Genomic DNA, 27880 nt, shown 5'->3' with positions numbered 1-27880 from the left:
AAAAACAAAACGCACACGGTCAGAGTAGACATATTATGTTAACAGACATTCAACACATGCACATATAGCTCACTGGGGGAAAATACATTTAAAATCTCCATCTCATCAAGTCATTACTGAGTCCTTAAAGTCCGCCAACAAGGGAGATCATTTCAATGTTTCCAATGCCTATGATCTTGTTTCAGGAATTTTGAAAAATTGTAAAGCAGCTGTCAACCTTATTCTCTCTTGTTTTAAGATACTATTACGAATGGGAAAGTATGAACAAAAATATTATAATTTCAATACAGTAAAATATATAAATATGTTTAAAGATAACAAGACTTTAGAGGCTGTGAACAGTAAGTTGTACTGTTGGAGATCCACACACAGAGCCCCACTGAGTGTGTGCCTTATCCACCCATAAGCTGCCGATGCACTGTCACGCCCACGCATACGTCCACATGTTTACAGCAGAGAAGGGAGGTGGAATATGTGTCAGCATCATTAACACAGCTTAGCCCTTCATTCATCTATTCATCCCCCTCCTGTCTGAAATGCTGCATTCCCCCTCGCCCAAACCATCTCCCTCACTCCCCCTCACCTCCCACATCACTTTCCTTGTCGCTTTTTTCTCTCCCTCTTATCAATTTCCTTCTCTTTCTTTTCCCTCATCCTCATCTCTCCTCCTCTTTGTCAATATTGCCATGTAATAATGGCATTTGTATGTTTGCCAAAAGTCACTTTCATCCTGCAAGCATTTAGATGAATCAATAGTGAACCAGGAGGTGTGTGTGTGTGCATGTGTGTGTGTGTGTGTGTGTGTGTGTGAGAGAGATTGTAAGTAGATTCACATAGATATAATGTATGTGCATATGTGCCTTTTCTTCTCTGATCTTCTACATTTGTCCTGGTTGTTGTGCGTAACATCATTATCACGGCAAAGGAAAAGCCGAGATGGATACTGAATAACTTGACATTGAACTTCATGAAAGCCAAACAGTGGCTCTGATTCCGTCCTGTTCATCTTTTTCAACCTGCCTCTAGTCCCCCCCCCCCCCCCTAGCAATCTACTGTTCTACCGTCTCCCACTCGTTCATCCATGCACTCTTCCCTCCATGCATTTAGCCAGCTATCTAACCATCCATCCTTCAAGCCAGCCATTTGTGTCTGTGGGTGCACATGATAAATGTTGAGACCTTGTTTGGGGAAAACATCCCATATAAAGGACACTGCCACAGACAGCTCATTTATCAAATATTTCTAACACACACACACACACACACACACACACACACACACACACCGGACAGTTTCAGTCCTGTCACATGGGAAAGTTATCATCATTTAGCTCTGCTGTCAAAATACATCATCGTTGAATTGTATTATTTATATTACGTACACACAGAGACACAAACTGTAGGTTTTTGTTTATGGGTTGTGTATGTCGGCTTTGACAGAATCTAATAAAAGGTATACTGCACATCATTTTACATGAATCAGAATTTTTTACTTAGTATTTTTATCAAAAGAGAACTACTAAGAAAATATAAAAAAGAAAATGGTCATACATGTCACCCATCAAAGAAAGAGACCTCTTATCCTGTGTGTGTTTCCCAGATTGGAGTTGTGTTATCTCTGTGTGTGGTGCTTTGAAAGTCTGACTGTGTCGGGGTGAATGGAGATGATTGGGGCCACTGACCTCTCCTGGGCCTCCAGTGATTTCTGTATCACCATGTCAATCTTTGGGCACGCTCATAAACTGGGTGCTTGTGTCTCATGGCCAATAAAGTTTGGATAGAATGAGCCCTCGACGCGTGTTAAGATTCGACAATTTGATTTGATTTCTCCAACCAAGAACTGAAGCCGAAAGAAACCAGTGGCTGCCTCGATGGGGAAAAAAAATGCATTGGTCATAAAAAAAAAAAAAAAACTATCTGCCTTGGAAAAACTGTCAGTATTGGTTCAAAATTTAAGTATAAATGTTGCACATAAGGCACATATTACACATGTTTTTTTTGTTTTTTCTTATAATTGGAGTAACTTTTTTGGGGCCCAAAGGCCACAGGCGGCCCATCTGACGATTTCAGTGAGCGACTGATGATGCAACTAGAGGCTTTCCGTCAAATAGCTCAAATAAGGGGGCAGCCTTCGAGAGTGTTGAGTAAGTAATCATTGAGCGCTCGCTCAGCAACAGAGTGCAGATTACGCAACGCTCGCCGCGCTGTGGCAGTGTTCATTGGATTCTTTCCGCCAGCTTTGACAACCTACTCCACGGCAACGTCGATAACAATTAATGCTATTTGTCATTTGTCTTATGGGTTTGATTTTCTGACAAAACATCACTTGATCTTCAATCAGCCACTCATGATGTCAACATCCATTAATGTTCAAAGCGATTAAATCACGGTTCTAAACAGTCTGCTCAATTCTGTCCATCAAATATCAGATAATTATTTTATGATTTCATACAGTCCTAATTTTTATTTATTTTACTTCATTGTCAAAGCTAACAAATCATACAATTGAGCATTGACAGGTCGACAGGCTCGAGGTTGTATCACCTCAAAAGATTCCTCTTCCAACTGCATGTTGAAGTGTCCCTGAGCGTCGCAGTGTAACTCAAGGCTGCTTTCATTGTGCCAATTACTTATGTTTGAAGTAGAAGTGGGTTAATGGGAGACTTTGTAAAGTGCTTTGTATTTATCAGCATAAAGCTGTATAAATAAAGTCCATCTACCATTTATAAATCATTGACAAAGGAACACGCATCCCAAAAACCCACCTATCTTTCGGAGGGTCATGTTTTTTAGTTTTTTTGATTCAAGGTACATTTGTTCACATCCATCTCTGTAAAAAGAAAAACTACAAAAACATGCTGGTAACAAGACAGAATAAAGTCACAGAAGGGGAAGAAGGAAGAGGGGGATGAGTTCTCATTTAGACTTGGGCCTTTTTTGCAATGCCGCATAAAACCGAGTTAATGTCAAGACACCTCCACCGTCGTTTTGTTTTCGAAACTGCCAGATGCCTTTTAAGGGAGCAAGGTCTAGTTCGGGATCTTCAATTGGCTGGGGGGGGGGGGGGGGGCTTAGCTGCCTTTTACAGTAATTGCTGCTACGGCGATTGGGGCTTCAAAGAGAGAAATACTGTCTGAGAAATTACCCCTGGCCGTGGTATTTCTGTGTGTGTGTGTGTGTGTGTGTGTTCTCAAATGGGAGGAGTGTGCGGTGGAAAAATGGGAGCTGTCAGTCAACCTAATGAGACCAACCTTCTCAGTGCACACACATACACACACAGAGCGCCATCGGGCCAGTGGAAGTGCCACATAATTGGGTTTCCTTTCCAGGACAACAGACTTGCTCACTGGATTAGATCTGACCACCGACGCCAATTTTCTCCATGTTTCTTTCTCTCTGCTTTTCCTTCTCTCTCTTCATTCTTCCATAATATTCTGTCTGTCTACTCTTCTCTTTCTTTACATGTTTTTCCTGTTGTCTGCCAAATGTTCTGCCTCATCTCATTGTCCTTTCCATCTCTCACCTACAGTAAATGTATGGTGCCTTCATTGCACAGCGTATGCATCTACATTTGGTATACATGACAAAATATAATCCCTCTGATGCAGGTTATAATTACAATATTTCATGTATATGTATGGATTTATTGAACCCCTAGTATGCCCTGTTGTTGGTGGTAATCATATGGATCAGCTGGAGTTCCTTCCTTACCTTTAATTTCCACAACACAGTAAGATTAAACTTTATTGATCCCAGTGGGAAGGTTGTTTGAGGTTTTATGCAACAACAAACACAAGCACAAGATAGGATAATGAATAACTAAGGAACAAGAAAGAAGGTTATTCTGTTCGCGTGCATGACAAGAAAGAGAGGGAAGAGGATAGGAAGAAAAGGAAAGGAGAGGAGGGAAGGAAGCGTAGAGAGTAGAAAATAAAGGATGTGTGAAAAGTAAAGGGTCACTTCTTTTTCTCACAGTTCCTGATGCAATCCCTGAGGAATGTTCACATCTCTTCTCTCTCATTGTCTGGATTTGTGTAGAGGCTCTTGGGGTTTGTGTGTGTGTGTGTGTGTGTGTGCGTGCGCGTGTGTGTGTGTGTGTGTGTGTGTGTGTGTGTGTGTGTGTGTGTGTGTGTGTGTGCGTGAGTGAATGAGTGAATGATCTTCTAAGCTTCTCTGAAACAATAATTCAAGTTAGTGAAGTTAATAAAACTCAACTCGTTATAATGAAATGTCGTTTTTTCAACCCATATCTTGTAAGTTCATTAAGTTTGTTTTTATTTTATTGTTTTTTTAAACTCACAACCCAGCCAGTTAGCCGGAGGCAGCGTGTGCACTGTTTACTTACGGCAGCCTCTAGATAGTTGCTTGATCAGAATGACTTTGGCAATGCCGTTGTCCTACAGCGATCTGGCTAAACCTGATAGCAGCAGTTGAGTCTTAGGCCAAGTCAAATGTTTATTCAGCACTCCTCTTAAACTGTGGCTTCTGTGGTTTGGGTTGTTTTTGCTGCAAAGCAGCTGTTGAACTTGGTCGAGGGAGGAAGCGACGTTGAATTAGCATTTCCATACGTGTTCAAAGGGTTTGAAAGATCCAGGTGTGCTGCTTCTCTAGTGGATTCCTGCAATAATACCAGGTCGACATCTCTGTTTTCTCCAGTTCATCGTGAAACATTCATGCTCACATATGCTGTTTACAATGAACAGACATATGGTGTTTATGCAGGAAATGAGGACATTTCTCCAAAGTGAGGTCATTTAGGGATCATTACTTTCATTTTGTGGTCATTCCATTTGGGTAGAATCTTTATTATTATCATTATTGAATTATATCTTGGGGGTTAGTGGGCGCAGTGTATTTACACTTAGTCGATGGAACATGATTGTGGCAAGGTAAATAGTTGGGTTTCGGGAGTGGCAATGTGTTTGTGCCGCTTACCTTTGTGCCAGTGTGCGTGGATGAGTCACTGAGTACACACACAAACGCAAAAACTGCACTCACTTTTTTCTTCTGAGCTATAAACAGCTGAGTCTCCAACATACATCAGCCCTACAGACACATGTGAAGCATAAATAATCACACATACACACACACACACACACACACACACATGCAACAAGTAAATAAACGTCCCTTCACCACCACAGCCACAGCACTCAGGCTTGGTCTTGCATTGCGAATGATCTGACATCGTTTTTTCTGGCAGCAAAGGCAACAGCCTCTCAAAAATGCATCTCCTCCTCCTATCTATCTCCCCACTTGCCTCACGCATTCTCAGTGGCATCAATAATATGTCAGACATGTACTGACTTAAGCGTAAACATGTGCATGCAAAGAAACACAAGCACAAATGTAGGGAGGAACATTTTCTCAAACTGGTGCATGTGTTTTAGTTTTCAAATTTCGTATCAAATGCAAGCGCACACAGAAACGCACACACACACACACACGCAAAAATATGAAAGCATAGAATTAGATGAACACGCGGAATCAAGCAGATGTACGTGTTTGGCTGATCTTTCACAAGCTTTCACACGGTAGACATTAGTATGCAAACACACACACACACAGAATCAGGAAGGAATGCTGATAGAAGCTATAGTTCGATACGCTGGTTAGACGACACATAAACAGTGAAAGTTTAAAACCTCAAAGGCTTCACACACGTCTGTTAACGCATAGATGCACACACAAAGTCTATCCACACATACACACACTCATGTCACACGCACACGTGCTTGGACTGCTATTGCATTCCACTAATGAAATTAAGCCTACGAATGTAGCGCTCGGTTAGGCAGATAAAGCCTGAACTTTCCGTCCAAACCGAGGGAGAGCGGGGCGAGGGACAAAGAGTCGGAGCCGATAGAGAGAGGCTGTGAAGGCAAAGTTGAAAACAGAAGGGTCAACTTTACCGAGAGAGTGAGCGATGAGAGACAGATTACAGGAAGACAGAGGAGGCACAGACGCTGGGGATGTAGGGGGGGTTATTTGCCAGATTAACTCCAGATTTGCACATCCTGAAGAGCTGAAAACGAAACTCTAATCGGAGGCTTGGTTACGGCTTGTGGTTGGTAAAAATGATATGGTGTGTGATCAAATCAGAGACTCCTCTGAGATGTCAAGAAAGGGCAGCTCTGTTTTATTATAACTTTGGTCTTGTTTTTACTAGTTTTGACTCACTATGAACTGATTTAGTGAGTGTCATCAGGATAATCTGAGATAAATTGTCTCTAAAATTGTCCATCAGTTCTTTAGGTTTATAAATCTACATTTGTACATAGACGTGATTGTTGCAACCAAATGTCATTCACCGTTACTGGCACTGACACGAGAATATAAACATCACCACGAAAACAAGTTCAGAAGATAGATAGAGCTAGATGTGCACCAACAGTTGAAGATTATCGAGATGACCACGATCAATCACCTGGAAGAAAATAAGATTTACTCGGAAGACACGATGCCATTCAGTGAGAAATGGCTGCTCTTCCAAAGTAGTGTTGAAATAAAGTAAATGTATTGCTGAGTACCAAGTTTGAGTTTTGTGTGTGTGTGTGTGTGTGTGTGTGTGTGTGTGTGTGTGTGTGTGTGTGTGTGTGTGTGTGCGCGCACTGGTAGACTGCAGAAGGCAATATAGGCATGTCACTAAATCATTTAATTCAACTTTCGGAGAAGAAAATGCATCACCCTCCTATTCCCAATTTTTCCTCAAGTCAGGATACAGGCCATAGGCAAGAAAAACACACACACACACACACACACACACACACGCACACACAAAAAACTAGCCGTGAATTTGAGAGGCACCAAATCATCCTCTCATACACTCCCATGGTTCCAACATTTTGTTCATTCTCTTATGCCCTCTGCAAATTAAAGTGTGCATAAAAGGCTGGCAAATGTTAGCATGCATTACATTGTGTTATACAATTATGTGGCAATGATGCTAGAGCTTCCTGGGATAATTGTCAATTATGCCACTGGTATTTTGCAAGTGTGTCTGACTGTTAGTATGTGTGTGTGGAGGCTGCGGGGGCATCGAGGTTCAATCATCTCAGCAGGCAAATGTAAAACACTGCAACAACATTGACCTATGCACAGAATAATGATGAAAGAAAGGTCTGGTATAAATAAATAAGCAGTGAGTAAAAGTTGTGTACTGTATTGCACAGCTGAATCTACGCGTCATTAAACATTAAAGGCTCAGGCCAGGATTGCTTTACTGTGCACATAATTTATAGGTAGACTTATGGGTGGAATGTATGACTGCCTGTCCAAAGTTACTTGTTGCCTCATGACTGCCTTTTGTAGCTAAGAGCGTTCATGATTCATCATGTTGGTATTTGGTATCGCGAGGGCCGAATAATCCATTCAGACAGAAGGTATATATGTATACATCTGTTGACTTCACGACTATATGAATGGACTACAAAAGTAAAATAGACTTTGACTCATTGAACACACCCCAAGTGGGCTGGTCCCTCCTCCAAACTGACCACCTGCTGTCTTCTTCTGGCGGTTTAGGTGGAGCTTTCTGACAGCACTTCCCACACCATCACCGATGCCTATGCTGGGAAGGAATACATCATCCAGGTAACATCTCCCGTCTGACCATTTTACATCAATATATATTGGTCTATACAGCATGTTCTTGCACAATTTTGCACAATCTACTGACTCTTGATATATTTAAGCTTACTAATGAATTTGCTGAATACTGTCCTTGTGTTCAACAGGTGGCTGCCAAGGACACAGAGATTGGAACATGGAGTGACTGGAGCGTTGCTGTCCACGCCACACCCTGGATTGAAGAGCAAATTACTTCTACTACCGAAGTGGACTTTTCTACCGGTAGATTACAGCCTGTTCCTTTTATTCCTACCTATCGGTCGCTTTCAGAGTCGGTGACTTAAGTCAGCTACTTGTGTGTGTGGCCTTTAGGAAAATGATCAGTGTTGGCTCTGTACTCTCTGAGCTGAACATTTAGTTTCTGAAAACACTATCCAATCCACACTGACCCATCAAAAGACACTCTCCATCAGTCAGAAACACATTTAAACGTCTGACTGGCTCAACTGATGAAGCAGATTTCCATTCATGAATGAAAATATTTTGGTCATAAACCAAAATATTGATGATTGAAAATGTTGACCTGATGGTGGTGCAAGCTGTAAAGTTGGTGGATCACCAAAGGCGCTTACTATTCCTCCTGTGGGGAAATGAATGTGTTTACCAAATGTCATAATAATGCATCCACTTGTTATTGAAACATTTCACTCAAAATGACAAATGCCAATCTCAATGTGGCACAAGAGGAAAAGGTCAAAAGATTACCAAAACATGAGGATACATAGTCTTGAAACTATAAATGTTTGTCCAGAATGTAGTCCATCTAGTATTCCACAGGACAAGTGAACACTTTTAAATGCTGATGGTGTTGGAGGAAAAGCAATCCTCTGGGCACCATGAATGCCTGTACTAAATTGAATGGCAACACATCCAATAGTTGTTGTGATATTTTAATCAGGACATAAGTGGTGGACCCCTGCTGACTGCTAATATGGCTAAAAGCTTTGCATTAGAAGGATAGAATTAAGATGAGAAAGAGGCTAAATGCAAATAAGTGTCCAACAGCTATGAATAATTAAAGTAAAAGTGTAAAGTTGACCAGTTCAAAGAGAGAATTGGAATGATAAAGATACAGGGGGACGAAGGGCTTAGTGCGTGACTACGTGTATGTAGAAATATCACAATAGTATTCCCATCATGCTGGTTTTTATGTCAGTAGTGTAGTCCATCAGATGAGGAAATCATTATATTGATAAATAGTATTCCTATAATGCTTTGAACATTGTTCTTTGTGCCCACGGCTGTCACGCAGTAAGTTCCCTGAGCCAGTTAGGTATGAAATTAAGTTTGGTTAATAACTTTCTTTATCATTAAATTGAGGACACTGTGAGCGTTTGATAGCCTTGAAATTTTATCGCAGCTTAAGCCAGAAGATCCGGCAGCCTCCAGACAAATCGACACACATCAACCTGAGAGCGAACGAGGCCTCAGGGAAACACTGCCACCTTTTAAAAAATGCTCACGTCCGTCCTACAGCCTCAGATCACTTTCTCAGTTATATTTATGCTTTAGAAATTATCATTTAACATTAAATTCACTGCAGATTATTATATTCCGTGTCCGTTGACACACACACACAGACACACACATACACAAGGACAAACTATATCTTGAGGAATTAGGTGGTTGGCACCTCTTCTGCGTGTGGCAAAGATCAGGGATGGCTCTCTTGTCGAGTCGAAATCTCTCAACGCACCGATGATCTCTGAACAACATGACCACTCATTGCATAAAAGCTTTAATTCTTCGAAATGTGGTAATCTAGAACATCACCAGTTGCATGTCAGGCTCCTAGCAAACACTTTTTTCCTGATATTAAAAACAGAACCTTCATGCAACATGTTGTAAACAAAGGTGTTTTGTTTGTATGTCTAGTGTCATACACGGTGTGCTGTTGCACCTCCAGCCAAACCCTAAAGGGATGTGACCCTGTGCTGACCACACACTAAGGACACTTCTGCATCGCTGCAACAAGCCGAGACCTTCAACCAATGGTCGTTGGCGAAAATGTGAAAAACAAATCTGGATTATTCAAGTGTCAACGGATTTGATAAAGTACAAACCTTACAGGGTCAAAGGCACATGCATCGATCACGTACAGCTCCAGGAGCGATATGTCTGACAATAAAACCCTCTGAGCAAGTGTCCAAAGAAATCACTTCCACCACAGAGGAGAACCTTTTCATTGATAGGTTACTGCTCAAGAATAACCACCACATTTGACTACAATGCACCACATAACTACTGGGCAGACAATTATTTGCTTCTGTCACTCAAAGCGTATTTTCTGCTCCAAAGATTTACTTAGTGTTGCTCTTCATGAATTCAGTCTGTGGCTTTCTTTTTAAATGCTCTTCATGAATACATTTAATTGATTTGTAATTTCCTCCTAAAGCAGGCCTCTATTAAAGTGTAAAATATCCTGACTCCAAACCCTACACCATTGCATGTCAACATATTGATCAATTCACTTGAGCAAACTTTATTTATCAGACGTTCGTCATGTAGACAGAAGGAAAAGAAGAGAATTAATATCCCAAAGCTGTGTACTGGCAATATGAACCTTCTAAGCAAAGATTCAGCCCGTCTACCTGTCTTTCTCTCCTTCACGCTGCCTGTCTGTTGACGTTTTTCGACAGTTTTACGGTCCAACAGTGACTCCTGTGGGCCATAAGCAGCACTGCACACGATTTATCACAGTCAACACTGAATGTGCTTACGCATGCCTTAAAATACACAAAACCGTGCTCAATAGCACACATAGACACATGCAGCATAATCTCACAGTCCCTCTCACACACACACACACACACACATAAGTGCACACTTACACAGCCTTCCTCCGATAACATCCAGAGGACACACACACACACACATATAAACACTGACTCAGTACACAGTGTATTATTCTTTTCTTGAGTAAAAAACAGTAGGTTATTAGGATTCTCCTCGTGCCTCCTCTCAATCCGGCTGCAGCTTCTCTGCTTCCCTTCGCTCTCTCCTCGCCCTGTTCTCTCTTTCCCCTCTATTCTCCCTTCTTCTTCCCAGTCTCTCTTTCAGTCTTTTTCTTTCTCTGTTCCTCTCACTTCTCTGTCTATTGTTCACTCAACTCTCTCCCACTCTTATATTGCGTCACCTCACCCTTCGTTCCTATCTCTATTTCTGGCCTTTTGCCACCTTCTTTACAGATGTTACTTGCTGGACGACTGATTAGATCTGTTGTAAATGCTTTGTTCATATCAATAAAGCGACTACAGGGTTTAGATGTCATTCCCATTAAAGCTTGCCCCCACTTTTCCTTGTTTTTTTATTATAATAAATGCAGTTTAGAAGTAAGAAACATTAGGTACACCTATTGTTATGCCAATTTGGAATTTGTGCATAAAGATACGTAAATCCAGACAGGACTATCATACTTTTTAAAAATGTATTATCTAACAAGTACTTTAATTAGAATCCAATCAGTAGGGAATCAAGGAAAATATCTTATTTCCTGTCCACAACGGGACCAACTTTTGTTCCAGCTGACCAGCTCGTTAACATCTCCACACTGAGCAATATTTCTTGGCTGCTCCGTCGAATAGGAAATGAAATGACTTCCTGTGACTTATTGATTGTGTAGCTCGCAGTCTAAACACAGTTGTGCTTTCTCCATTTCCTTTCTGTCTTCCTCCTGTCTAACGTCTGCCACCTTCCTCCTTCTCCTCCTCCTCCTCCTCCTCTTTTTGTTGTTTGTCGCTGTTTTTTCTCGTCCACGCATCAGAAGGAACAGGTCGCCCATACCTCATGGTTCTGTTTCCTGGCACCAAGCAGCCTAATTTTACTCCAAAAGGATAACCCGGTGACAGACAGAGCACATTTAGAAATCCCATCCTCAGGGATTGAACTCAGCGACCGCATTCCACGAAGTAAAAAGCAGATACAGTCAAAGCTTCAAAAAGTTGCAGCCATTCGTAGTGCTGCAACCATCTAAGATATAAGTGTCTGCCTCGCCCCCGCTGTGAGACAGAAACCGGACTCTGTCTAGCACCAAACACGAAACACTAGATATCACGTCTAATATCCCTCATGTCTCGATCTATTTATACACGCTTACGAGTTTCTGCTTACTATGCAGAAACCACAGATAAATGTTGAGGCAAACGCAGAAGTTCTTTAAGGTGCTGGCTCCACTCCATATGAACACCACTGCTTATTGCTCCGACATTATTATGCCTTTAAGGTGACAGAGAGTCTTGAGACGGGAGGTGTGCTTCCATGCGTTCAGGGTTCTGTAAGTAAAGATCAATCATCAGTCGGTGTCGGGCCATCGACATAGTTAGAGCACTTCAGAGGTTGTAATGGAAACGAAAAAGAACCAGCAGTATAAACATTTAGTATCCGAGTTAGAAGATACCAGTTTTTTTGATCAAACATAAATAAATCCTGAACTACAACTCCCAAAGTGTATTCGGATAGAAAATAACCAATCCTAAAATCCAGGTGTGCACCAACAAGGGTAAGCAAAAGCTGAAGTGTAGGAAATCTGAGAATAATTGCCGGATAAATCAACTAACCTTTTGGAGAAAAGGTCAATTTTGGATGAATGTGGCATCGCCGCCTCCATTTTCTTGTTTAGTTCAGTTTTGTTTTCTGCACAAAAAACAACCCATTTTGCTCTGATTGGCGCCTCGTACCGGATCCTTCTTCACACAGCAGCAACGGTAATTGAGGCTCATGGGCATAGAGCAAAACATTTTATAGCCTTAAATAAGATAAGCCTACAGTTTTATCTATCCGGGAGACTTCTGTCCTGTGTTTCTGTGGTGAGTAGGGTATTAAGAGAAAACCTTGAGCTAACAACATCGGCCCCTCGTGCTTCGCTTTACTCCGTGGAGAAATCTCCATTGACATGACACAGCTCCAGTAGGGATGACCACAGAGGCTGATTGTCTTATAATCATCTTTACATTTGAATATCCAAAAGCCTCAGCCTTCAACTTTCCCTTCAGGCAACTTAAGCTTATTATCTTCTCTTCCTCCGCCACCCTTCCATCTGGTTTCCTCTTTATTTTTCAGATCTCCCCCTCACATCTCCGCTCCCTCTCTTCACCTGTTTCTCTTCCCCACTGTTGTTCATCCATCTCCTCCTCACATCATTGCCTTGTCTCCCTGTCCCCGACTACCTTGTTACATCAACGTACACCCCATAACTGTCTCTCCTCGTCGCCATCACATTATGTCTGCATAATTTCTATTTCCTCAACCACTCCAAAGCAAAATGTTGTGCTGCAGGCAGGAAAGTGTTGCACAGAGCTGCTGAATATGGTTCATGTGTCCTAGTTCTCTCTCTCTCTCTCTCTATTTCACACCTGGCTGCCTCTTCCTTACTCCCAACACAGAGCTACACAACAGTCATTAATTAGAAGGAGAGGGAAATCATATTCTCTCTCCAGTAACAACAACGATCTGGGTTCAAGACTCAGCTACAAACAATATGCATGAGTTGAGATATCCTGTGCTGCCTGCCCCCGTTTTATAAAACATTAAACTGGGATGTTTTTATTTGTCAAGTTATGTAAAAACCAAGCGCTAAAACAGTTTAAGCACATGGTCATTTTCAGCATATTTATGTCTGCCCTATACACTTTAACATGACCATATTTAGCTGAAATAAAAGGTTTCTTCTCATTTTCTTTTAAATCATTATTATTATTATTTCATTATTGATTTACTGGACATAAAGGTTATTGCTTTTAAGGCTCAATTCATGTGAAGCCTCAGCACACTGAAATTACTTACATGGGACTTGTCAAGAGCTCTGGTTATAATCTGTCAAATCTAAATATGCAGCATATTATGTCTGTGCAAATGGGGAGGTTTTCAAAGTGTGTGTTCGACCAACAGTATATTAATGCACATTCCCCTTTTTTTTTACTTTATACCTCTCCCGCTCTGTCTCAGTCCTTCTCTCTCTCTCTCTCTGTTTCCCCGTGGCTTTAGTGTGAATGAGCTTTTCTTCTTCTTCGTCCAGTTCACTTCATAACTGCTTTGACAAGTCCCATATCGACTGCACTTGCAGATTATAATTGATTCCACTCGGCACTGTATTTTCCTTTCTGTTTGGTTCTTGGTATGATGAGTGCTCTTCAGTGTCCATTCATCAATATGACGTATTGAGTTGTGTTGCCCCTTCGGAACAAATGATTGGGTATGACCACAGAAAAAATAAATAAAAAGAGTTAGGGATTAAGAGGAGGTTCCGTAAAATATGCTCAGTAAGGTTTATTGTATTTTCTGATTGTTTTTCCAGAGACTAAGACCTCCCCCATACCGTCCTCCAACGCACCACAAAAGGCTGAACCTCCAGTGGGCAGAGCTGCCAGACTCCTCACATTTTTCTCCCCTTTGCTGTTAGGAATGCTGCTGCTTTTCATGTGGTGAGCAAAGACACACTCACACTCACACACACACACACACACACACACACACACATACACACACACACACACACACACACTACACTCCTTGTAAATGAGTCTACAAACCCGTCATCTTTGAATTCTTCAATTCGGTCATTCGGTCACATATTGGCAAGTCCATGCATGTCTATTGATGGCAGGGGCTCGTCTAATAGAACGAGAGTGACACCAATTGGGCGAGTTTTTTTATCTTCATATTTTTTCTGCGGAGCCCCTGAAGCAAATGAGGTAAAAATTAAATGCAAGGCTGTCCCATTCCTCTATAAATCATGTCGTAATAGCACGTCTCCTGACGATGATGTGGATGTTGAACAATTTATGTTGAAATGCGCACACTTGTAATGGTTTTTCCGCCCTATTAAAAGAAAGAAAAAAGAAAAGGAAAGACACTGCCAAACAGCAACCCTATAATAACACTTTAACCAAATGACATTAAACATGGCTGTATCTCTAACTGAACACCAGCAGCTCGTTTTAACCAGCCGGGTTTCGTTGGATGAATATGCAAAGACACATTCTTGGCCATCCTATCGCCTACTCTACGATGGCGAGTCCAGCTGGGAATCTGTTCTGTGCGCTCCAGATCGTGAATGACAGATCACAATTTGTTTTGGGACTTCAGGTCAATGCTAGTTTATATTTCTGCTCCAGTGCGGTAAGAGGGAAATATTCTGTTGTTTTGACATCTACTTTCAGATTAAGATTTTGTATTAAAAAAAATACAACAAAAGCATTACAATGAAATACAATGCACAGTTGAGGAGTATACCACTGGTTCACCAAAGAGACATATACGCTCTAAACAAATGGCTTACATCATTTAATATATATATAACTTGTTTAGGCCCACAAAGGTTAAATGTTCTAAAAACAAAGTCAGCTTGAAGTCATTTGTTTGTGTCGGGACCGCTTGGCCTCCTGTGAGGAGGGCTGCCGGTTAAGGCCACGGTTTAGATGTGCGAGACGACACAGAGAGACGACTCTTTGTTCTAAACAACAATGGCGGCACCGGATGAGGTCGGCGTAGATGCTGCGGTAGCATCAGTTCTATCACAACTGGAGAGTATTTCTTCATTGAAAGAATAAGAACCGGGAAGGCTTCTTTTTTTTTAAGTGCTTTTGCTCTTCTCCCGTCTCGCTCCGGTAAGAGTTTGATTGAAGTATGGTTCATCCAACCACCTGCCAAGTATATCTTTTGACAGTTCCTGCCCTTTTCCGAACAGCTTCCAACGTCTGCTTCTCAGATGGTTCTGTGTGACAAACCACCTGGCACGTCAGTTTACCTCGAGATGGCCCGTGGATGGGAATTGATACTTTAACGTTAATGACCGACTGATAGAAAGATTGTACACAACCAGACGTATACCAGTATAACTCGTAACTAATGAATGGCAAATCACAACCTAAAACCAGACCAACCAAATAGATGATGCCATTGATTGTTAAGGTGCAGCTTGTGACGCCTAATTTGCGCTTGTGTCCGTTTTCTTTCCAGATTTAAATGTCTTATTCCCGAAGGGAGTAGGAGGAAGAAGAAGAGGAGGAGGAGGAGGAAGAGGAGGAGGAGGAGACTGGTCTTTTTTCTATTTTGCACATGTTTCCAGGATACAGTGCATTGCTCATTTCTGTCCATCACTCAGTTACTCACCGAGATTACTTAGACATGAAACTAGACGATGATAATGCCATTCAGCATTTTTGATAAATGGAGACAAAGAAATTCTTCAGAGGAGCTTTTGAAAGCGGCTCCGTCAACAACAACAACAACAGCAGCAACAACAACAGCAACAGGAGCGGCAACAACCACAACAGCAGTAGTGCTATCAGCATAAACAGTCTTATATTCCCCCCTTGTGGCTTTGGTCGGCCTCAGCAGACTTTGTTTGGTTTGGGAATCTCCTCTTCAGAGCAAGAAAATCAACTCTTCGGATGACATAAAGAAAAATCTCCCCATTATCTTTTGTCCTTTTTTTATTATTGATTATGAATTCATTTTCACTTTCTTCTGAAATTGCAGCACCGTACAGACAAACACACACACACACACACACACATACACACACATGCATAGAGTATTTGTGCGTGTCTTTGTGTGTATAGTAACCGTAGCAGTCCCCATACAGCTAAATCATCATGCCAAAGACTCAACTTCACCCTCCCACCCCCCAAAACAAAATGGTTCCCAAACGATTCCCTGAGCCCGTGTCTGCCTTCGTCGTGGGTCCGAAAGCCCAGAAAGTTATTTGTGTGTGCACACAACACCAAATCGATTGCCAACACAAATGAAAACTTGGGACGAGCTCCCGTTTGCGTAAACATACCATTTATCAAAAACTCAATCGGACTCTGAATCCGCCGCCTGAATCCAACTGACGGAGCGAGTTGTTGTGTTCGATGCGAAGACTAACGTGTGACTCAGTCTGGCCTATTTAGACCATTAGCTTTACACTCTGCTGTTAACGACTGGCGAAGGACCTGGATTGTAAAAAAAATATAAAATAAAGTGGATTTGAGACTGAACGGTTCTTTGCCCACCCATTTGTTTTGGTTTGACGACGACGCAGTCGGTTATTGAAACATCGAAACGAGCTGCGTTGGTTTTCTGCTCTGTGCTGTAAAATAAAATAACACAAAACAGTTTGCTTACCGAATTCTGACGCCTTTAAAAACATAAAGAAATAATGTCTTTTTGCAGTTTACATTTCAATAGCCAATATCACCAGTTAATATTATGTTATTCAAAGGAATATTGATGTGTTTTATTGTATTTTTTTATCTTATGGACAAATAATACAAACACACATATAGGATTTTAGTTTATTTTTCTTTCAGACATTCATAATGGCTTAATTCTTCTTGCTCATATTTTGTAAACTATGATATGTAACTTTAACATTGAACAAAAAGTTTATTATTTAATAATAATAATAATGTATGTATTAGCAGTAGAATGTCGTAACCTGTACCTGGGGTCTTTTTTATAGATGTATATACAATGACAGGTTTCAACCATTAAATGTGACCATTTCACAATGAATGATGACACACTGGCCTCATATTCATTTCGTCCTTTGGAACTGATACAGTGAGAACACATTATTACATCTGTTATTATTGCTGCTCTGACCAGGTGATACAGATGCATTTTATCATTTTTTATTTTCTAGTTTTCCAAACCAATACTTGTGACCTTCAGAGAATGTTTATTTCTCACTTTGGCTTGATGGTAAAAGGACATTGACAGATTCAGATATCCTGGTATAGATGCACTCCTGTTTGCATATGATGCGTCACTCTCTCTTCACTTGTGTTATTCTTGACACTTAAAGTGTGTCATCATCATCAGTATGTTATCTCAGGGGATTTATGTCCATTTATTTAATTGATTTCATTACGCCTCAAATCACCTCAATCACATTATTTTCATCATATTTTATTAAATTACATGTCACACGCTAACTGTGAAATACACTGATTTGAGTGACTTAAAGTGCTTTTATAAGAAGCTAGTTTCCCACCCAATGGAAAGCTCTACATGCTAGTTTAGTGTGTGAGCATGCTAGTATTTGCTTATTAGCACTAAACACAAAGTACAGCTCACACGGCTGGAAATGCAATTAGTTTTGTTAGTATGTAGTCATATAGATCAAGTATTGGGCAAACCTGATTATAGCGTTAGCGGTAAAGTCACAGGGTCAGTCTCATCACAATTCATCCTCCTGGGAATATGAGTGATCTGCATCAAGTTTCATGTCAATCCAGAAAGATGGATATTTCAATTATGACCAAGAACGTCAAACAGCTTCCGGAGCTATCGAGAAAAAGTGAGAGCTGCAGGTTTCATCATCTAGGGGCCATAAATATCTGAACTGATCTCCAGACATTATCATCTATGGAACCATGCCTCTAGCATGTGTAAGAATGACATTACTTTAAAAACAGACTCCTGTTCGGCCCACCTTTTTGTGTTTCTTGTTCATTGTTCCAAAAGTGCGTTTAAAAAGCAAAGAGATCAAAGTCACTTGATCAGTGTAACAACAATTCTGAGCATCTAAATAAACCAAAAATCACATGGACTTGAATGTGAAAAGGTTATTGTCATTCTGCTCCAACCAACAACAAAAAAAAAACTCATTCTGCTGCTTAACCAATTTCCCCGCATCGTTCTCGTTCTCAGGTCTGTACAGAGAGAATTGCTTAAAGGCATTTTTCACCTACTGACAACCACCTTTAAGGGAAATTGTGTTTGTCATACAAACAAGCAGGAGGTGACAGCAGTATGAAGGCTTTTCTGTTCTTCTTTTTGTACAGTCTTCATGTTTGTGTCACAACCTAAGGACATGTTTATGCCTCTTGGAAATGTAATGATCTTTCCCAAATCTTAAAGTAGCCCTATAATGTATATTTATTATGACTTGAGTCATACTGTTGTAGCTTTGGCCTCCATTTCATACGGACTGTTAAGTATTTTTACCCTTAATTTTCTCTCTCCCAAATAAGTTCCACATTCAGATAGATAAATTCAACAAGAAAATAAGAACAAATAAGGATTTGGTTGGTCAAAACTCTCCTGTTGACCTTTAGCTCTCAATCTGTCTTTAATCTTTCTCACTGTCTCTCTTGCCTCTCTCACGCTCTCTTTCTTTCAATATTCTGACAAGTTCTGGCAGGCCGACGTGCAGACCGAGGACAAATCAATACACCATCTAACAGCTGTCCGCTGAGTTCTCTCTCTCTCTCTGTGTGTGTGTGTGTGTGTGTGTGTGTGTGTGTGTTATCTGCTGCCGTTGGTATTGCATTCATTAGTCTTTCCTTTCTCTCCCTTTCCTCTTGCGTATATCGATGTGAACCCTCTTCATATAAAGAGATCACCTTGGCAAAAGAGTGGTTAGGACAATTTTTATATTGTCCTTGTTGTTCTTTTCTTTTGAAAACAGTAAATAGCACAATAGAACCATTTTGCTGATATTTCAAACCTGACTTTAATTAAATGCAATTGAAATGTATTCAGCCATGCTACCTTTGTCTGCACAACCATTAACCTCTACATAGGGAAGAGTGTGTGTGTGTGTGTGTGTGTGTGTGTGTGTGTGTGTGTGTGTGTGTGTGTGTGTGTGTGTGTGTGTGTGTGTGTGTTTGTGTGTGTGGATATACCATCCAGAGCCTGTCAGTTCCCACAGCCTCGCTCTGCTCTAATGACTAGCTTGACCTTTCACTGATAACTGGATGAATGACACGATCTCTCCTCCCCTCTTCTACCCCGGCTCTCGCCTCTTTAAACACTCAACTGGCTGCCTCTCTATCTTTGCTCCAAGACTTCTTATCTCTCTGTCACACAATGCTTTAACTCCCTTTCCGTGCTACTTATTTACAGTTCCCAATCACACTCTTTTCCTACACGCTTTTCTTCGTCCTCTTGTAATTTGTCCTTATTCTTGGTATTAATGAATTCGGTATTAAAGCCATATATACATATACGTACACGTTTAATACTTCAAAACGTGTGGCTCATTGTCTACACTCGTAGTTTTGCTTTTGACAGCGATGTGTTGTTTACTTTTTTCCAAATCTGTTCAAACGTATATATCTTTTGATGCAATACACATGAGGAAGTGTGGGTTTTCAATACTTAACTTCTTCTGTTTGAATGTGAACATATACTCACTGGCCACTTTATGAGGTACAATATCATACAACAGCTATGCCATATATATACCTATAGAAAGATGCTCATGTTCAGTTTAGATGTTAATTTCACTGTTGATTATTATTGTTTATTATTGAGGTTTGTAGTTTGCAGTGGTGTTGAACTGGACTAAATATGGCTTAATCAAACTCGAAGCTAACAACTGTGTTACTTTAATTAATTAGTTTAATTTATTCATTTACTTATTTTTAAATTTCCCACTTTTATAGAAAAATGACAAATTATTTTAAAAGTCCTGCATATGGCCACTGGGCGGCAGCAGAGACGACCTCTTTCTCTGTGCGCTGTCCATGGTGCTGAAACGTTCAAACGCAGCCTCTGTCTCTGTTCCTCTTGCTTCTCTCCATGGTGCTGAATGATTGCTATAAAACTCTGATTTCAACGCTCCTCTGTCCTCATGTGACAAACTAATGAAGTCCGCCATCACGATGGACGGTCCAGTGCCTTTGCACAATAATTATGTCAATATGTAACATTGAATTTGTAACCATTACTTAGTGAACACTTCAGTGTAAAAGAATAGGCAAACCAAAAATAGAATTCTCTTCTTTTCTTCTGAACACAGTTGTCGCTGACATCTATGAAGTACTTGAGTTGTGAGTCGGTGCTAAGAAATGAGAGTTTGTGTCCCACAGTTATAGCTAGAACATGTTTCTAGCAACCACGATGTTTCTCACTACAGATGGCGGCCTAATTCTCAGAACTTCCCACGATTGCATTGATCGTGTCGCTCTCTTCGAGAACTGACCAAATTGCCATTCATCCAAGCTTGGTGAGTCAGGTTTCCTGAAACAGAAGCAGTCACATCTTTCAAATGAACAAATGAACAAGTCAACTCTCAACACGGTTGCTCCGTTCAAGACACAGAAGTAGAAAAACAAATGAGGAAAGGTGGAGCTCATTGGGAAGAATAATTTAGAAAAAGTAAATCCCATATTTCATTTTAATTCTAAATGACTAGCCATTTATTAGAGGCATCCCACTTAAAGGGATTAAACAGATGATATTGGATCCTTAATAGGTATATTATTAAAATTGTATTTTACATGACTGGTGAAATGCCAAATGTCAGCATTTTAACAGACACACCCATTGAAGAACCCTCCACCTGAGGATTGCCTGATTCAAAATACGGGAACCTATATGTTGTTGCCGTAAGGGTTCAATATTGGTATTATTCTGTCTGTCATATTCATGTAATAAAAAAACTATCTGTGGTCACTTTAACCCTCTAGTGGTGCTCGGAGAAACTGCAGCCACTAAAGGTTGGATCCCATTCCATTATCCGAACCGCTTATTTATGCTATTCAGGGGCGCCGGAGCCGATCCTTCTGTTACTGCCTTGATCGGATGACTCTGCTGTAGCTAATGTAAACATCAGTCCTCCGATCCAAAAAATATAACTCACCCCAAGCTCTCCATTTCTAACAATAAAGTTAAAGACTGGCCAGTGCAAAAGACAGTGTTCATCGATGAACCTCTGGCAATGGGTGGTCCTAATTTGTTTTAATAACGTGTCATCCAAGTCCTGGACACAGTACCAGTCAGGGCCCGTAATGCCATAGCAGCAAAACCACTGTATATAAATATATATATGGATACGGGCTGCACTAAAATACATGTATTGTCTATACTCGACCATATATATATATATATATATATATATATATATATATATATATATATATATATATATATATATATATATATATATATATATATATTTATTCAAGAAAGCCAAACTACAAAAATACCATAGGTAAGTGCCATTCAAGTGCCACTGAAGTGCTAATCTGTTATATATCGGTAATGATCCTTCCGAAGGTTCACCTACGGAAGGATCTATATATATGTGTATGTATATATATATATATATATATATATATATATATATATATATATATATATATATATATATATAAAAATGGTGGACGTGGATTTACTTGTCAATGTGTTTTTCACAAAATATATACCCGTTACATTGAATTTCTTCAGAAGGGCTTTCCTTCTGCCGGTATCTAGCTGTTCCGCCCATGGCCTGTGGGTGGCAGCAAAGCGCCGCCGACCACCAATACTGTCTTTACTAAACCACAAAACACAACAGAAGAAGCGTGAAGCCTGTCGGTCGGTCGGGGAACCAACGCAGGGCGATGGGGTGAGTAACGTTAACGTTATACGTATCGACCAGTTATTCAGAACTGACTTAAAAACACCTAAATCAGACAATAAACAATGCAATGACGTGTTTTAATTGCAAGCGAAGCGAAGCGTGTCATTGTGAAACGCGCTGCAGCAGTCAGAGCAGAGCTAATCGTGACAGCTGCTGTCCGCCTACACAAAGCGGCATCCTTTAATGTCACTGTTAGCCAGCTAACGTTAGCTCCCGGTGAGCGTTCACCGGCAATGAGGATATCGTAGCTAGTTAAGATGAACTGACGCTAGGTTATCTCTCATGTCTTCCTTTTAAAACGGTTAACTTGTGCGCGTTAGACGAACATAAACGTAACCCCTTGAGGACATAATACAAGCAGGTAGCTAAATAGCTACAGCAACGTTAGCTCGTGGCTAGCTAATTAAGCATTCACGCTCGTGGGCAGAACGTTTGAGAAAAAGAAGGTTTAAAGCGAGAGACTGATGTTACACCAGCTGTCGATAACGGCGAGGTGAATTCAGACAGACTGCCGGTTGAATGTGTCCTAACCACCAGAGACCCCTCTGGGTTCAGCGGCCAAGACATATGATCTCGCTCTGCTCAATATGCGTTGTCATATTTGAAGTCGCAATATAGTGAGAGAGCATATGCATTATTATAATGCAAAATCTGCACTGAAGCACCCTCACACTGGAAAGTTCACTTTAATCTGTCATACCCACTGTGCACTGTAATGGGTGTTGTATTTATTGCTTTTATTTAGTACTGATTATACTAAATGTGAACATTGTAGATGCAGTCTATTTGTGAGACTACATCTATATATTTGATTTCATTTATTTGTTGATACACAGCAAAGTCACAATCAAAACCTCATGGGGAAGTGTATTTATTGACTGATAATAAAACAATCAGTATTTATTTCTTAAAATGAGGTGAAGTTCAAGTTGTATCAGCTGGCGTTGTAGTAGAGCCAAACAGAACATTGTACAAAGGAACACCATCACAGCTCTTTTTCTTTTTTTTTTCTCCAATGTAAGGTTTCATGATTGCGTTGTGTTTACACATCGGCCCAAAGCCAGACCCCCTTTTCACTGTTCATTTCCCCCCAGTAACTCCTCTCCTTCCTGCCTTCCTTCCTTCTCCAGTCTACCTGACTGTTGCTGACCTTCTGTGGGATTGGCCCCCACAGCCATCTGTTGACATGCAAGGATTCTACTCCAAGCTTGACTCCTCCCCCTCTTCATCCCCGTTATTGGGGATGGGCCTCGGGGGAGAAGGTGCTCCAGTACCTCTCAGCCTGGCTGTGGAGACGGAGAAAGCTCAGGCTCTCCTCCAGACATTCAGCTCCGCCTCTCTGCTGGCTTCAGCAGGACTTGGTATGTTCTGTGTGGTGGCGGACCACGCCCTCCAGCTGTCCGTCATCCAAAACCACCTGTGGCTGCGTGCTGCCTTGGACAACACCACGCACGGATTGGTGGGGCTGTGGTCATGGGCAGTTGTTATTGGACTAAGGAAAAAGAGTGATGTGTATGAGGTGCTGCTTGCCGGTCTTCTGGCATCGATCATAGACCTGGACCATTTCTATATGGCTGGATCCCTGTCACTCAAGGTAAGATTTGATAGAAACGTACTTAACTTCACAAAGTGTGTGGACACTTCAAGATATAAAGAATGATGACTTTCTGCTCCGTAATGTTCATCCGTTCATGTTTTTTTTGCGATAAGTAAAAAGTAAGTGCCTGTCCTGAAGCAGCTTCCCAAGGACAAGACAACCATACCAGAGGGAGAGAGGCGATAAATTGTAATTTAAAGTCTTGGTCAAGCTTTCTTCAGTGACCGTAGATTATATACATTATTGTCTTTTTAATTATTATTTTCAACTAATTCCCTCTCTCGATGTCACCAAAAGGCGTGTCAAAGATCGACACGCCTCATCGTGCCATCTGTCAGATTTTGACCACTTTTTACAAACTGTTTTCAGCATTCTTTTTTTTAAACTTGGCACAAAATCTGCATATTCAATTGATATTTGATACAGATAAAACAGATTATAGTCGTAAAAGTAGCAGTCCCTTGAATGAAACCCTTTTGATGATGGGCTTGAATATATTCAGTGTTAAGGTGAGCAGTGGCTTTAAAAACCTACTCTGTAATGAGAGGGGTGACACATAATTCTCCACAAGTCCTGCATTAAAACAATTTGTAGATTAAGGAACAACAACATTACGTAAGGATTATGAAAATATTCTTGGTAATTCTCTTCCCCACTTTTCTTCCAGGCTGCTGTGTCGCTCCCTCAGCGTCCTCCTCTTCACTGCTCCTCTCTCATCCCCGTTCTCTGTCTCTCCCTCCGCTTCCTCATGTGGATCGGACGACTCAAAGACGCTTGGTGCTCCCTGCCGTGGATGCTTTTCATTTCCATGGCGACGCACCACGTCCGCGATGCTGTGCGCCACGGCCTGTGGGTGTGCCCGTTCGGCAACACGGCGCCGCTCCCCTACTGGCTGTACATCAGCACCACAGCAACGCTTCCTCACCTGTGTTCGGTGCTCATGTATTTGACAGGGACCAGAGACGTGATCTCCACCAAACACGGGGTGGCCATTGATGTTTAGGAGTCACCGACTTCAGCCAACAACGTCCAATCCTGTTCTGCTGTGAAATCTGTGAAATGTTGTTTACGCTTCGCTGTTTGAAATCGACTATTAGATACTTAACATTACTTTGTTTTTCAAGCCACAAGGATGAGAAAACTGTCACTATATGATATTGAAAAAACCAAAAACATACAATTTGGTTTTCCACAGTTTGAGAAATCTGTAAAATAACTATTAGCTGTGGAACGCTCCAGTATGCGTGCCAATCCATTTTCTTTCGGGTATTAAGGGAATGTATGCGAATCTTGTTGACTTGTATGTGGAGAGTGATGCGTATCTCTAATAACTGTAAAGTGTGACGGAGTGACCCTTTAAAGCTGCGACATACTGTTTAACAGGCGTGTCTGCTCTCTGCTCATCTAGCCAAACCTCGATAAGGGGCCAGAGACTCTGTGTCATTTCTTGGCTCCTGAACTCTTCACCAGTCATCACCTGAACTCTCACTGTCTGTCTACTGTCCTAAGAAGGAACACTCAAGGAAAAGCCCACCAAAGCTCCTCCACTCGCTGTATGACACTGACTCTCACCCTCAGTGTGTGCGACGGTATATTGTCACTGTGCATTGCCGATCTGCCGTAGTAGTGAAATGTATTGCATTGTACATTCGTTGTCTAGTAGGTTTAAAATCAGTCACATTCTAATGTCCACCATGAATCACCACACAACACAAGTTATCGTTGGCTGTTAACGCCTTTACTTGCCAGCTGTCGCCACTTCAGCGTACTCTCATGTTGCTGCTTGGACGAGCCTTATTTTCCAGATTTCTTTTGCAATTCAGATTTTTCAATACCAACCATTATGGTTTAGGACTATTTACTTGTGTCACCTGGTGGTAGTTCCAATGTTTAAACAAAAAACATCCTTATTCCAAAGGCTCTGTACACTGGGTGCATTAATCAACGAGCCAGCTGTGTTCCCACTGTACCAATGACGGAGAGCTATTCATTTATTTTCCAGAGTATCATTTATGACCGATTAGTTTCAATTGTTGCAGTAAAAGCTAAGGTTGAAATGGCCGTGTGAGAGGTGCATAAATAACCTCTCAAAAGATTAGGGACCCGGAGAGATGCTGGAAGTTTTTATTCAATAGTGTGTCTATTGCTAGTAATATCTTCATCTAACATATTGATCGACATAAATTACTGCATTAACTTGCTGTATATTGTTCTAGTGCAGTTTTTGTGATGCTGCTGTTATTTATTTAAATTATTGATGCAGTACAGACTAATTATTCAAAGTGGTGACACCATGACTTGCAGACGCACATGGACAGTTTATTTCAACTATTTATCTCACGTGAATAATAGCATTCACTAAGACACGGAGCATTTAGAGGTAGGAAGTCATGGCACTGTTTTAGATGTATACAGATAACGATGTTTAATTATTTATTACATGATGCATCATATGTGTTAGTACTGTGTATTTAATGGTTTTAGGAACTTGTAGTTATTTTTAATAAGATTGCATTAAATATAAAATGGATGGTGGACTCAGCAAGAGGTTTCTGCTTCGATCTTTTTGAATTGGGACATATTTAGTTTAGTTTTGCTTTCATTACATTCACACTATTCTCAAATAGCCATCAACAAACAGTTTGAGTTGTTATTATTTCTTTTAATCGGTTTTGTTTTGGAGCTGCTGGTGATTGTAAGGTTGTAATGGTGCTTGTTGTCCACTAGGTTGCTGCAGTGAGCTGTAGGGGTTCACAATTTGGTGAGAATTGCCCAGTGGATTGTAGAAAAAAAACTCCATAAGAATTACATAAATGTATGTATTGTTGACTTTTAGAAAGAAAAGGTTACACAATGGCCGCCGTTCCATTTAAGTCACCAGTGTGTTTTAAAGTGTAACTATATTTTACTGCTGCTTTATTCATGTAATATGTTACATTTTGCACATTGTAAGGATTTTGTTTAAATTGTTATTTAGTAATGTTTTTGTATGATGAGCATTTGATTTCAATAGTAAAGTATAGATAATAACAGGATAGTTTTAAAGTAGTGTTCTTTTTATCTCAATAAAATATATCCTGTGTATATATTCTGTCTGCAGCATATTATTTCAACATACTACTTTTTCATACCATTTTACAACATAATATACATTACTATGACTTGATATGTATATATACACATATATACATATATATACACATATATATATACACATACATATATATACACATACATATATACATACATATATATATACATACATATACACATATACACATATATATACATATACATATATATATATATATATACATACACATATACATATACACACACACACACTCATATATACACACACACACATACATACATACACACATATATATATATATATATATATCCATACATATATACATACATATATATATATATATAAAACCAAAGAAGACTTCTGTAAAAACAACAACACAGGATAAAACAAACAAAGATTTATTTGCAGCTCTGACATCGGAAACATTAAACGCATCACAGGTATTTTCATTCTTATTGTGTCAAACATGCTGATGTTGCAACAAACACACACACACACACACACACACACACACACACACACACAGGCATCGATAGACACAGTGAAAAACTGAAGAAACGTGTATAAACCGCAGGCATCAGTGAGAATTCACACACAGAGGATTTCCAAAAATAAAAGCTCTTAGAGGTACCGTACTTGGATTGATTAGTTGTTTTGATATATCGAGCACAAAAACATCACAACTTCTGGTCTCTTTTGCCTCTGCTTGGTAATCTATAATCTATAATCTATAATGCATTGAATATTTACGAGCTCATAAACTTTACAGAGGATCAGACAGAAGAGTTAATAACAGGCACAACATGACTCTTCAAACTGTGTAAACTTTCAAAGTGAATTCAAAAAACGACCCAAAAACAAAAAACATGTAAAACTTATGGAAGAGATGCTCTATGGAAAAACATGACTCATGACAGTGGACGTGAACGTCAGATGTACCAGTGGCACGGCTGAATGCTGAATGGAAGGAAAAACGCAGGCGGAGATAGAAGCTGACAAATTAGCTTGGAAGATTGTCACAATAAAAGGCATTGCCCATCTAGAGGTGAGGCGCACTGGAGGTGTCAAACCACACAAAAGAAAAGGTGCTGCAGATGTGTTTTAAGGAGTTCAATGTGTCCTTGCTTCATTTTCGAAGTTTTCCGGTAGATCTCAAAGAATAATTCTAGTGTTTCCTATTTTAGTTATTAATAAATTAATTTAAATGAAGTACTAGCCAGTCA

The 27880-nt window shown here is 40.4% G+C and overlaps 2 protein-coding genes across 4 annotated transcripts in view; both read left to right on the top strand.

Annotated features, from left to right (window-relative positions):
• cntfr (ciliary neurotrophic factor receptor) overlaps positions 1–17131 on the top strand; it is a 190161-nt gene extending 173030 nt beyond the window's left edge. For all 3 annotated transcript variants that reach the window (XM_034546966.1, XM_034546967.1, XM_034546965.1), the window contains 4 exons: positions 7524–7592; positions 7736–7850; positions 13921–14047; positions 15585–17131. In XM_034546966.1, the coding sequence (XP_034402857.1) occupies positions 7524–7592; positions 7736–7850; positions 13921–14047; position 15585 (312 nt within the window). In that variant the 3' untranslated portion in view covers positions 15586–17131. The remainder of the gene's footprint in view (positions 1–7523; positions 7593–7735; positions 7851–13920; positions 14048–15584) is intronic.
• A 4760-nt stretch (positions 17132–21891) lies between these two features.
• tmem267 (transmembrane protein 267) lies at positions 21892–26650 on the top strand. Its single transcript, XM_034547621.1, has 3 exons — positions 21892–21951; positions 23097–23560; positions 24231–26650. Exons 2-3 carry the CDS (start codon positions 23153–23155, stop codon positions 24564–24566), a joined length of 744 nt encoding a protein of 247 aa, XP_034403512.1. The 5' UTR covers positions 21892–21951; positions 23097–23152; the 3' UTR covers positions 24567–26650.
• Positions 26651–27880: the final 1230 nt, after the last annotated feature.

The sequence above is a fragment of the Cyclopterus lumpus genome, chromosome 12 (genome assembly GCF_009769545.1).
Source record: "Cyclopterus lumpus isolate fCycLum1 chromosome 12, fCycLum1.pri, whole genome shotgun sequence".
Taxonomy (NCBI): Eukaryota; Metazoa; Chordata; class Actinopteri; order Perciformes; family Cyclopteridae; genus Cyclopterus; species Cyclopterus lumpus.
The sequence above is the reverse complement of the archived record's forward strand: the minus strand, read 5'-3'. Positions and strand labels throughout refer to the sequence as shown.

Bases quoted from the DNA above. Each gene is read 5' to 3' on its own strand.
- tmem267 (XM_034547621.1), top strand. From the start codon at position 23,153: ATGCAAGGATTCTACTCCAAGCTTGACTCCTCCCCCTCTTCATCCCCG. The intron at 23,561-24,230 runs GTAAGATTTGAT...CTTTTCTTCCAG, and splicing joins CTGGATCCCTGTCACTCAAG to GCTGCTGTGTCGCTCCCTCA.